Below are 13803 nucleotides of genomic sequence, written 5' to 3'. Positions count from 1 at the left end.
ATAGACGAAAACTCACTACTCGTACCTGCTCACTCAGCGTTTACGGCGTCCCCACTCCCTCTTCTATGTCAAAATTCTTGAATAGAATCTTATGAGATAGGGCGCCTACTCTAGCCTGTTAGTCCTCTAAAATGTTATTTAACATTGAGGAAATGCAAAAATTATTTAGAAACGTACAACAGTAGCTACATATAGAATATAACAAATATATTATTATGACCGCCGCGAAGCAGTCATATAATGATTGTCAAAGTTTTTATTTTAATTTTTTTATTTTTTCGTCATCTACTTCCTGAATTTTTGGTCAACGATACCCGGGACACCGAAATTTGGTGCACATGAAATTTGGTGGGTATGTAGCCCCACTAGACTTTTACGGAAAATTTTCATTTCGTCCCCGGGGCCCACTCCCCCCCTGTGCTGGGCCCCCCGAACCGCAAAAAAAGCAGTTTTTCCTAAATAACTACCTGAACCGTGGCACTGAGGATGAAGAATCTTTTATGGTATGTTGGTCTCAAGGGCCCACATCAACCTGGCCCAAAATCACTCATTTGTGATTTGCACCCCCCGGTAAAAAATGAAAATGCAATATTATTCTGCTTTAATCGCCCCTATCTTCAGTTAAGATGTTCAGAACTGCACCAAATTTTATGTGTATGATTGACCTGGCATTCTCTGGGGGTATGCCAAGTTTCGTAGAATTTCATCCATGGGGGGGGGTCTAAAAAAATTTGGGTTATGTGTACATTTAGTGACTGTACACTCATTGGCCTGTAGATGGCGGTGCACACATATACACATGCACACACACACAGGCACCCACATACTATCGGTATTAGAACGGCCGATACATAATTACAAATTCAGTAGGATTAAAAGAAAGCCAAAAATAAATATTCATCATCATCATCATGGCTGCATTTCCAGTATTGGCGATAAGTAGTCGTTTGTCCACTAGATGGCGCATCCGTTAGCGTTGGTTGAGTGGTGATGGAGGCCAATTTGATTGATTGCATTTGTAGAAAACTATATGCGGTTATACCAAGCAAATTGATAGCAGCACTGTAATTGTATCTTTCGACTGTCATTTGTTGCACGTGCTACAAAAATCATTCTGCGCAATGGAAGATTTACCAACGTTACACCGGTCTGATACAGTTTTGCGATACATGCGTGAGACTGAGACGCCTGTTTATTTGTTTTAAGTGCGTGCAGGGTTTGAGAGGGGAATCGATGCGCTTTGATTCCAGCTTGGTAGTTGTAGTCTGTGAAATTAAAAAGGACGTGTGTGTGAAGTATCCAAACAATGACACCTTCATTTCATTATGGCTGCTTTAGCAACACACCTTAAGCTACTGTGGGTCCCATTGAAGTGGTTACTTCATTCGCGCTTTCCTTGACTCATGGAGCTGCGTGAATTTTATTACAACTTTTCGCCACGATATGGCAATTTAAGTCCGCTTGATACTGTAAGGCGTAAGCCATTGGTTTCCAAAGGAGATTTTATTTGTGTCGCCAGCATAGCCTATTGACAATTTATGTTGTAAATAGGCCTACCTTATAAGCCTACCTGTAGCTTAGGAAAGCTAACAGCTTTCTATTAGGATCTAGTTTGTTAGTTACAGTTTTGTCATAACTCCCTGATGCATTTTTACATTTAGAATAGCCAGAGCGTGGATATCTCAATCGGAAAATTAAACAATATCGGGTGACTATGGACTAGGCTGGGTGAATTTATTCCACTATTTATTATGACCGCCGCTAGCGAAGCTAGCGAAGTGGTCATATAGGGGGTGTTAAAGTTTTTTTTTTTTTTTTTTTTTTTTTTTTTTCCCCGTCATCTACTTCCTGAAATTTTGGTCAACGATACCCGGCGCACCGAAACACCGGGGCACATGAAATTTGGTGGGTATGTAGCCCCACTAGACTTTTACGGAAAAATTTCGTTTGGTCCCCGGGGGCCACTCCCCCTCCGTGCTGGGCCCCCCGAAACCCAAAAAATGCAGTTTTTCCTAAATAACTACCTGAACCGTGGCACCGAGGATGAAGACATTTTTATGGTATGTTGGTCTCAAGGGCCCACATCAACCTGTGTTTTTCGGACATGCTTGTTTTTTACTGCAGGTAGGCTACGTTAATCCTATCAATAGCAGAACGTAGGTAAAATAATGTTACCGTTAGCATGGTTGAGTGATGGAGGCCAATTTGATTATAAATGCCTTTATACCAAGCAAATCGATAACAGCACTAATTGTATCTATCGACTGTCATCTCATTTGCTTATGACCATAACCTAGGCTACTAACAGGAGCTAAGTGAGTTAGCCACAACACGTTCGCTACATGATGGTTTTTTAATGGAAAATATATAGGCTACCTGAAAGATAACCTGTCTATGATGCATCATAAACAACGGGTTGGGACATTTCTGCTCAAGGTCTCAAAAAGCATCTGAGTCAACGTTCATTCCCAAACACCCATATAGGCTACTTCAATCCTCTATTTTCAAAGGTGATTCAAGTAAGGAAGAGCATGGCTCAAAGTAAAGTAACTGAAACTACATAAATTCGTCAAAGTGAATAATTTGTGTCAACTCGCCGCAATGTAGATTTATTAACGCACCCGTGATGATCTACATCTCCATTTAAACCAGATGTTTTAGAGCGCACGTTGAGATGTATTCAGGGCAGGGCTGTACCTACACATATTTGTTGCACGTGCAACAAAAATCATTCTTTGCGATGGATGATTTAGTACCAACGTTACACCGGTCAAATACAGTTTTGCCTATGGCTATTCCGTGAGACTGAGGCGCTTTTTGTTTGCTCGAAGTGCGTGTTTAGGGTGTGAGAGGGGAGTCGATGTGCTTTGATTCCAGCTTGGTACAGTTGTAGTCTATGCGATTAAAAAACACGTGTGTGTGAAGTATCCAAACAATGATAACACTTTCATTATGGCTGCTTTAGCCACAGACCTTGAGCTACTGTACAGTGGGTTGGGTTCCATTTAGAAGTGTCTACTTCATTCGCCCTTTCCGTGATTCACACAGCTACCTGAAATGTATTACTACTGATATGCAAAACTATTAACTTTTCGCCAAGAAGTGGCAGCTTGATGTAAGGTGTAAGCCATTGGTTCCAAAGGAGATTTTATTTGGGTCGCCAGCATAGCCTAGTGACAATTTGTGTTGTGTAATAGGCCTAGCATAGGGCCTACCTTATATAGCTTATAGTTTGTTAACAGTCACGGTTTTGTCATAACTCCCTCTATGCATTTTTGCATTTAGAATAGCTCTAAAACCGGGGGGCGAACACGTCGCAGGGGGGGGCGCCAGTGCGTGGATATCTCAATCGCAAAATTAAACAATATTTCTATCGGGCGCCTACCATGGACTAGGCTGGGTGAAAATCAAAAGATTGCGTCAAAAGATTGAGCTTAACCATGGACCTCATAGTTGCAAAATGCAAGGGAACATGAATCAGCATATTATTTGCACAAACAATAACGGACAGTAGCTATTCAACTTTGCCCGTTAAAATGTGTATGAGCAGTCTCGCAACGCATTTCATGAAGGCCCTTTTGGACATTTTAATTTGTGCATTGACAATAACGCTGAATATCATTTGAACTAGATGACTAAACTTATGCATATGTAGAAGAAGAAACATTCACAAAAATCCATGACATGACCTCTCTTCTTGATAGCTGTTGAAAACTGCATGGAACTGACAGGGATTGTTTTTTTAATAATAAATAAATAAATACATTATGCTGCTACCTTCTGCTTTTCCCAAATACAATGTAGCCTACAGGTGTACCTTTCATCAGTCCAATTGCAATGGATGGACTGTGATGAACTGCCCTACTTGTGATTGTTTAGAGATTTTAAAGGTTTTATAACAATGCTACAGATTTTTTGGCCCAGAAACAAATCTATTCACCTTTGCAGCGCCAGTAGGCTACTTTGTGTGCGGAATGTGTGCAAACACACATTCCAAACAAGCATACACAAAAGTTTCAAGAGTGAGGGATGGAGGAGACAAATTCATTAATATGATTTATTTTCGCGGAATGGATGTGCAGGACTGAGCGGCGGTCATATTTTGTACCGCTATGCGGTACATCTAGTTATTTTTTGATTTCTTAAAAGATTGAGCTTGGTCTGGTGAAAGCCAGACTAGCCATGGACCTCAGTTACACAATGCAAGGGAACATGAATCAGCCTATATTTGCACGAACAATAACGGACAACAGCTCTTCAACTTTGGCCCGTTAAAATGTGTATGAACAGTTTAGCGACGCATTTCATCAAGGCCCATTTGGACATGTCAGTTATTTGCACCACTGGTTAGATGTAAAACAGCATTTCGTTTCAGACTACTGTTACTTAATTTGTGCATTAATAATAACGTTTCAGACTACTGTTACTTAATTTGTGCATTGACAATAAAGTATCACATGAACTAAAGATGACTAAAATCTTATGTAGAAGAAGAAACATTCACAAAAAATCCATCCATCCAAAAATGACCTTTGTTTTTGATAGCTGTTGAAAACGGCATGGAACTGACAGAGATGTTTTTGTTTATAAATAAATAAATAAATAAATAACATTAACAATAACATTATGCTGATACCTTTTGCTTTTCCCAAATACAATGTAGCCTACAGGTGTAAGTGACCTTTCATCAATCCAGTTGCAATGGATGAACTGTGATGAACTGGCCTACTTGTGATTGTTTAGAGATTTTAAAGGTTTTATAACAATGCTACATCTTCTTTGGCTATTCTACAATCTATTCACCTTTTCAGCACCACTAGGCTACTTTCTGTGCAGCCACACACACACACTCAGGCATGCCAAACAAGCATACACAAAAGTTTCAAGAGTGGGGGATGGAGTAAAAGATGGAGACAAATTGAACTGTGATTTATTTTCGCGGAACGGATGTACAGGACAAAGCGGCGGTCATATTTTGTACCCCTATGCGCCGCATACCCACTTTTTGCGCCACTATAAGTCATTCATGAGATACAACAAAAATGGGCAGCCTAATGATGCACCCTAAATAGTTTGCATTTTGAATGTTTTCTGCAACATGTTTGATGTTTTGCCATATTGTATTGTTGCTTGTATTGTTGTCACTCATCTTGAATGAGTGATGACTGCTGCATTCTGTAATTTGAACAGCTCAGTCTGACCACCAGCACTAAGGTTACATGCCCCCCCCCCCCGCACCCTTGTCCAGGTTCCAGACCATCTACCGTGGGCCCAGCCACACATACAAGATGCAACGGCTGGCCGAGTCCAGTTCCTACTGCTTCAGGATCCAGGCGGTCAGCGAGGCTGGCGAGGGCCCGCACTCGGACACCTACTGCTTCACCACTACCAAATCTGTGCCCCCCACACTTAGAGGTAATCTCAGCACATTCTCCTAGACCTTTTGAGTTAAGTTTGTGAATGCTAGTTGAGGGTGATGAGCCAGTGCCTCATTCTCTGTTGGTGTGTGTGTGTGTGTGTGTATGTGTGTGTATATGTGTGTGTGTGTGTGTGTGCAACCTTGAATGCATGCGTGTTTGTGTATGTATGTGTGTTCATTTCTTGGACATTTGTGTGTGCTCCCCCAGCACCCAGGGTGTGTCAGCTGGAGGGGAACGTGTGTGAGGTGAGCTGGGAGTCAGTGCCCCCCATGCGAGGAGACCCCATCATCTACAGCTTGCAGATGCTCATCGGCAGAGAGCTGGACTACAAGCAGGTGAGACTCTCTCTCCTTCTACTCACTGGGACTTCATTTACGCAACTTGAATTTGGAACAGTTCAGAAATGAAACTGAACATGTTCTGAAGTGAGTCCACATTGTTTTGTGTCTGCGCTGCGTAGCTTCTGCAGTGTACCTTCCCTCTATTGTGCGTCACAAAACCTGCTAGCGTTTTGTGCAGTTCCTGATGTCATCTCACCGGTGGGTCTATTAAGAAGTGTTTGTGCTTGTCAGTTCTGGAGAAAACAGGGCCATCCATAAGCTCTTCACCGGAGTGACAGCTGCGATCTCTGTGGGAATGGCACTCCGAAGAGACAAGCAATCCATCACTGCCTACCTCAGTAGTTAGTATTCACACAGAAACCTGCCATGGCTGCACGTCCATGGCTGTGCTAAAAAGGAAGGAGACTTCTTCTCATAAGTCTTTCCAACACCCAATAATGCCTCATTGGTGCTGCTGAATAGAGTTACCCACTGATGGCAATGGGTCTGTGGGGGCAAGTGACATTAATGTGCACTTTTTACTGCATCATTTGCACTTGGGATTTGTGGAGACATTTGGGGGCTATAAAAGACTTGTCAGTCTGGCATCTAGTAAACCATAAAACACCATGAAGATAGTGGGTTTAGTGCTTGCAGATCAAAGGAATATCCTCAAAGAACTTGGTCTTAGACATGTCCAGCATGCCCTTATAAACAGTCTGTGACTGCAACATGTGAACTCAGCACTTGCACAGCCTTATAAAGAGGATGTGAGCGTCTAGTCCTCAGCCTCACCACAAAGGTACCAGGATTTCATATTTCTTCCTTCTGAAACACATTTCTGGTCTCCTGTTGAGCTATGCCCATTTCAGCAGTGAGTAGCACTTACTGTAGTCATATGTTGGGGTTTTGGTGGGGCTGATAAGTTTTTAGAAACAGGAGCAACGAAATGGCATAACAACATCATTCTTGACAGTGCCAGTGCCGCATGCTGAATGAAAAATGTATTTTTTCCTTTTAGGATAAGGCAAGCCTCGGTATTAGTTTGAGTGCCTGTGTATCTGAACAACCTAAATAGAACATTGCTTATTTTTTATAATCCAGATAATTGCGCTGGCTCTGAAAATAAGTGATAAAGAAAATTCTCTTTCAGACTTGTATCTGCAGTGAATGGTCAAAATGAGTCAGTCATTGGTTTTGGGGGGAAACATCATGTGTTCTACTTACAGAAAATTAAATATATTTATGTGTATGTAGCTGAGCTCATCTCAGTAAGATGGAACTGGACAGCCAGCACAGAACATAGACACAAAATGTGAAAAACTCTGAGGAAGACAACAAAGCAGTTATGTTTTTTGATCTGAATGTACAGTATGAGTGTAAACAAAATATTTTTCTACATAGAGAAAATGCGTCATACAGTATACTGTAGATCAGGGTTCCCCAAATAGCAGCCCGCGGGCCACATCCGGTCGCAAGAGCCAAGTGAGTGGCCAGCGCGACATGTGTGTGTTTTACCTTTTATTTGAAAAACTAGTGAATTCCAGCTGATTATAAAGGTTTCCTTTTATAGCAGCAATGTGCATGTGTAAAAGTCAAGCAAGCTAAAGAATGAACAAAATAAACATCTAATTTTGACAACATGTAAATGTGATGAATTCCATGGTTAAATAACTTGTGATCTAACACTATCTAGCAAGGTAACAAGAGCAGAATCAAACATAGAGGGCCCTATCATGACATTCTAAAGTGCATCGTCACTCGTCAAAAGTCTATTCAAATTTAGTAGGATGTCCAGTTCACATTGGGAGGGGTTTCGTTCTCAAAAGTGGAGCGCATGGCGTAACAAGGTGTTCCTAGGTCTTTTAATCAGTCATATGGGTGTGTTTGGGGCGTAACATCATTTTAAACCAATGAGAATGACATCTGTCATTCCCTTTAACGGCGCAACGCGCGATATGTCAAATAAATGCATCGGTATTTTGGCATTCAATGGCGCATTTGAAGGAGGCTGCTTGCGAGACCGTATGGAATAGTCATTCTTAAACCATGCTTTACTAAAACCTAGCATAGCCTTCACGCATTTGCACTCGTCTATTATTTGAACTCATTGGCAAAGTGAAACTAACTTCACCAAGGAGTCAGTCAACGACAAGACAGTTATATGCAGTTACTTTATTACTACTATTGACTGACAATGGGTTACCATCGAAAACATAGGCTGGAAAAAGCAACACTTACCCTAATGTTGCTCAAATGACTGAATAAAACAACATGTATCCTGCAGAGGAGTTGCTTATATCTCGTGACAGTGCGTCTTCAGCTGTGCTCCATACGTGTCTCTCGCCTCTCCCCTAATCACTTTTAACCGTCATTACCAATTTGCAAATGATGGTGAATAACTACTCATCATGAGATGTACAGTATTTCGTAATATCTTTATTCTAATTATGTTTACCATTGTAATCGTGCAATTTGTAATGCTTTGTATGGACGTGCGCTGGTGTGCGTTCATGAATGATAGAAGGATGGTGCGTGCACCTGCCAATATGACTGTTGACATGCGCTCTTAAAATAACATATGAACAACTCGCCATTGAGTTCTGACCAGGTTTAGGTGGTGTATGATAGCGATTTTTAGACAATGCGCCAGGTCCCTCCCTAGGTTGTTAATTGCCACACCCCTGGGCGCAATGCTTAAAAAATAAAGGTGCAAAATAACGAATTCAACTTCGCGCCGGTGAATAACGAACTTTACGCCATGCGCTGGTGACCCAAAATACAGCCCAGAAAGTTAAAGGATTTGGGTATAGCAACAATGAAATCTAGCAATGAACCTAGCAAACTATTCAACAGTATCCATTCTAAAATCTTTGTTAATCTCATTATTTCTGAACACACTGTGGCACAGTAGGCTAAGTCATTTTGTATGGGTTACTTTCACATCTTACATTGACAATATTTTCAGATTTCTTTAAAAGTTCTATGTTGGTCATTCCTGTACATTCCTGTGCTGATGTTTTGGTTTTTGCCCTATACTAGAATCCTTTTAGTAGCCTAACAAGATGATTTAGTATCAAGATACTTTGGGCAGGTGTTTTAAATTCACAATCTTGTTAATTTGTTTTCAGTGGTGCAGTAAATAAAAAATGTTTTGGTCAGAGCCAGATATAGAAATATGTGTGAGTGTTAGGATGATTATTTTTTCATTTTTAAATGTTTGCGGGTGTATGCATTTTTAATCCTGGATGCTTTGGCCCTTGGTATGGCATGCTTGACATCATTTGGCCAAACTATTTGGGGACCCGTGCTGTAGGTTATATATTATAACAGTGTACCAGTAGCTGATACACAACACACACACACAGTTACATGCACATACCGAGGGAGAAAGAGATCAATACTAATGTAAAGTTGATTATTGACATGTTATACTTGTAGCTTTGGCAACAATGACTTTACTCATTTATGCCAATAAAGCACCATTTGATTTGATTTGAAGAGAGAGAGAGAGAGAGAGCTCTGTTTAGACTAAAAGGCTTTGTAAGTAGGTTTTCAAAAGCTGATGATGAGTGTGTGTGACCAACCAGCCCCTTTGCTCATCTCTCCCATTCTCTCCCTTCCTCTCCCCCTGACCCCCGACCCTCCTCCAGGTGTACAAGGGCGAGGAGACGTCCCACCAGATGCTCCTGCAGTGCAACACGGAGTACCGCTTCCGCGTGTGCGTGTGCCGACGCTGCCAGGACAGCGCTCAGGAGCTCTGCGGCCCTCTCAGCGCGGCCTCACTCTTCACGCCGCGCCGCCCCGAGCCCTCCCCGACCGGCGACGCGGCCGCCGCTGCAGCAGCTGGCCCCGTCGTCCCCGCCGCCATCATCTCGACGGACGAGCGCTTCGCGGCGGTCATCGTTTGCGCCTTCGCGGCCCTCTCCATCCTCATGGCGTTCATCCTGCAGTACTTCTTCATGAAGTGATGGAACCGCCGAGAGGAATAGAGCACAACGAGGGGAAGACAAATACACAAACAAACAAGCAAAGAAACTTTTCAGTAGTAGCTCTTCAGTGAGATATGAGAAGAAATCATCAAACACTTGAGGTATATGTCTGACGCTACCGGTGTAGTCCAACTTATGTATTCAGGCTTGTTACTCTTTTTGACCTGCACATTCTTTTTCTTCACTGTGACTCTTCTCAGTTCCCTTTCTCTCTCTCTTTCTCATTTGTTCACTCATTCACTCTCTCATCTCGTCTTTGGATCTGCCACATCTGCCAAAAAAAGCCTGTTACATCTACCACACCGTCATGGTTGAGAACACAAACTCGGATATATTAAGCCTTAAAAATAGTCCTGTAGCCAAATGATTTGCATGTTCTTTTTTTAATCCATTAATGGTGTACAACTAGAAAAAAAGAAATGTAATATTCTTTATACCTTTATGGCCTTTTATGTGTCTTTTTATCTCACCTAGTTTGCTGCAGACATTTTCTGCCTCGTTACAGCCATATTCAAGGATAGGCATCACAGCTTTATTGATCGTAGTCTGATTTCGTTGTTGATCTTTAAATGCTGTTCTTTGTACTGTTCGTTTTTTACAAGAGAAATCACAGTGTTCAAAAGGAACCCAACACTAGTGGATGGCTCCAGCCTGGCAGTTTGGCCTCTAGAACATGTAGCATCTGAATTGATTGGTTTGATCCTCCCAATGAATCACATGTCAATCAAAAGGCAAGTCTGGAGCTCTTGCATTGAAGCTGCCAAAGCAAAAGTTGCAATCTGTTTGTGGTTATCGTAATGCTGCTATCATGTGTTTTATATATAGATACACACACACACACACACATATATATATATATATATATATATATATATATATAATCTCCAAGGAAAATCGAACCGGTTATCTAATGATATTTAAAATATATATAATTCTATGAACACAGTTTATTTTGAGAAATCTTTGAGTAGGCTTCTCAAATGGAGTGTCGTGGAGGATGAGTCGGCTCACATACTTTGGTGCTTTTTGTTTGTTTGTTTGTTTGTTTGTTTGTTTTTTTAATCTGTGGTCAGTAGTGGTGCAGGTGAAACATGGGAGGTGGCCGTACCGTACCGTATCGTACACAAGCCCCTGATGTAGTGCCGGCCTGCCACAGGCACCCGATTAGTGAACAGGGGCGCGTCCTGGAGCTTCGTCAGGCTGTCCGTTCGTGACGGCGTCTGTCACTCCAGTCCTAAACCTCTTGCTTGTCGTGTTGTTGTGCTTATCGGACCGAATCGGTCAGGCCCCAGAAGTTCCTCTGCTCCGTTACCTCTGGAGTCAGATCTCACTGCTCTCACTACAGACCCAGGGACCAGGACGACTGTTGAATGACTAGTGCCACAAGAAATCCAATCAAAGCAAAAGCCAGTGCGTTGCTGTGAAAGAATTCCTCGAGCCGCTGCTCCGCGCTCCGTGCTCCGTGAATCGTCATCTGTCTTTGTAATACCCCTTAATGATCCTCTCTCTTTCTCTCTCTCTCTGTCTCTCTCTCCTGCTGTGGCTTCAAAATTCTGTTCAATTTCAAAAGGTGCTTTCATGACACAATTCTAGCAGTGAACCCCTCCTTAATCTTTAAATACCAACCAAGAACCTTAACATGTATGCCAATCACTATTGGGGTAAAGGGCCGTGTAATGCGCTTCATCAGCCAAGGTACAAAACATCAGATTCCACAAATCCAAAGAGATCCTCCTATAGACCTGCAGACAGACGTCTTTCTTTAAAGCAAGGGAAAAAAGAAGGGGAATTGTCAGGGTGCAGGGCTTTTAGTGGTCAGTAAGCCCCTCCCTCATTTTTGACTGACAGCATGCATCGTACCTCAGGGACATGGACTTTCAAGAGGTGAAGAAATTAATTATTTGTTACCAGGAGGGTGCTGCAAACACTATTGTTTTTATTATTATTATTATTATTGATTTTTTTGTTTGTTTGTTTGGCTCACTCTCTGTTCCCCTGCATCCTCGCACCTCTGCTCTCAGTGTGCTTCTGTGCCTTGCTCCTTTGTGTCCGTAAGCAAAATCGTTTACTAGCTCAAGATACCTTTGCCAAAGTAAATGGGAATCTAAGGTATAATTCTTTTAGTTTTATTTATACTATATATTGCATTCAGTACTTTAAATGCCAATTACAGTGCAATCTTCATTTATTTATTTTAAAAAAAATTAAGAGACATGTAGTTACGTACTATTTTTTTTCTCTTGTAGCATGTTATTTCTGTTTGTTTGTTTTGGATGTTTTAGATTTATGATTAAGGCCAGCATTCCTAATAATAATAATAACCCTTTGATGACGTTTCTTTCCATAATTTGGTACATGTAGCAAGCAACATGCTGATAACATCTACATTTACATATAACCGAATGCCTATTCATCACCTTTCAGAGAAGAGCTGTGCTTTCAGCCCATTGTATTTGCATAGAGAGTTTGTAGCAGATGTTTAACCAGGTTATGGTGTTTTGTAATGGGATATAATTCGCTACACTTTGGTATGGCTTAATAGTGTTCTGAAGCTTATGATATACCGTTTGCCAAAGCTGAGACCTGTCCACCTTACTTATCTTTCTTTGTCTGCTGTTTATTTAAAGGGTTGTGTGACAAATCCTTTGTGACTATAGAGCATTATTATCTTGAAAGAGGAAAATGATAACTTGATCTGTGATTACACCTTTTTTTCTTTTTGTAGAGAAAATTGTGCCATTTATTTGTGTAGCCCCTTATTGAGGTGAAGTTCTCTGTACAATTTCACTCTGAGGGGTCAGAGATACAATCAGACTGTTTTGAGCAAGTACTCTTTTTCCATGCATCATAGCTCAGTAGGGAACGCATCCAGTATTTTGCTATGGAATGATATATAGAGTTATATAGAGATATTATATGTCAACTAACAGAAATGAAGCACTTTTTAAAAAGCAAAATATTAGTCTTCATAAACTTTATTGTGATCAAATTTCAATTATTTCAAGTGATTATATCCCTAATGAAATCTGTTTAGGCTGCAACCTTTTTTAAAAGCAGGAGGAAGATGGCTTTAACAAATAGGAAGTCAAACAAATCCAATAATGTCTAAAAGATCTTTAAACCTTATATCATTATTGTTGTTTGCATTCATCTCAATTTATTTTTGTTTATCTATAAGGTCTGTGTCTTCATCAAATTATATGTTAAGATGAACGAAGTCCTTAGAATTTTAAGCAAATGGTTTTCAGAGACCTAACTTTTTTTTTACCCAAACAAGTTTGTTACTATTTTTATACCATTATTTTTTGTTTGAATGCAAAAGCATTGATTTTTAATGTAGTTTGCTGAAGAGTTCTCCCAAACTCCCAAAATGATCCCTGGTAAATGTATAGAGCAAATGTTTTGAACTATTTTCCAAAACAATGTATTTTATACCTCAAAGTTCGAAAAAATGAGAAACATTCCAAGCTTTTCATGGTCTACAATTTTTAAGAATCATACATTTCTTCTTGTATTGTAAATGTTAGACAATTTCATAAGCATTATGTAAAAGAAACTGCCATATCAATTTTAATGTATAGATTTTTGCAAATACTACCCAATGTATGTAAGACTTATCAGTACCTGTAGCTTATATGTAATATATTTATGCCCAATAAATGTTTTAATTTTTTCTGATTTGGAAGAAACTCATGTACTGTATGCTGTTTTCGACAGTCATTGCTTAGCATACTGGGAACCATAATGTAATCAATTGCTTAGTGACAGTTTGGTAAAGAAGACAATATTGGCAGGTTGTGTAATAGCCTTGAAATGCTTGTACTCCTGGTGAAATGTTCTCTTAGTTAGAGCGCAATGCTTTCTCCACACCATCTGCTGTCTCGTTTAGTTTGTATGCTGATGAGGGTAAAGTCAGGCAAAGGGCATGCAGAGAAATGTGCCACCATAAAACCCACTGTATACCACCCATTCTAAGAGCTCTGATTTGGGAGTAAACTATCAACATCCTTCAGACAAACCATTGATGTCTCTTTCGTGCCCAGGTTCCACAGAGAGGTCCATGTTACAGCT

General features: G+C 40.7%; 1 protein-coding gene across 1 annotated transcript in view; it reads left to right on the top strand.

Annotated features, from left to right (window-relative positions):
- The window catches only part of fndc3ba (fibronectin type III domain containing 3Ba), a 128561-nt gene extending 115140 nt beyond the window's left edge, over positions 1 to 13421 (top strand). The window contains exons 24-26 of the mRNA XM_076294299.1: positions 5249 to 5415; positions 5628 to 5755; positions 9394 to 13421. Of these exons, the coding sequence (XP_076150414.1) occupies positions 5249 to 5415; positions 5628 to 5755; positions 9394 to 9711 (613 nt within the window). The 3' untranslated portion in view covers positions 9712 to 13421. The remainder of the gene's footprint in view (positions 1 to 5248; positions 5416 to 5627; positions 5756 to 9393) is intronic.
- The last annotated feature ends 382 nt before the right edge of the window (positions 13422 to 13803 follow it).

Source organism: Alosa pseudoharengus, unplaced genomic scaffold (assembly GCF_046254945.1).
Source record: "Alosa pseudoharengus isolate Yale_2024_CS ecotype anadromous, Long Island Sound unplaced genomic scaffold, YU_APseudo_1.1 YU_APseudo_1.1_scf_2, whole genome shotgun sequence".
Taxonomy (NCBI): Eukaryota; Metazoa; Chordata; class Actinopteri; order Clupeiformes; family Clupeidae; genus Alosa; species Alosa pseudoharengus.
This window is presented reverse-complemented; position numbering and strand designations above follow the sequence as displayed.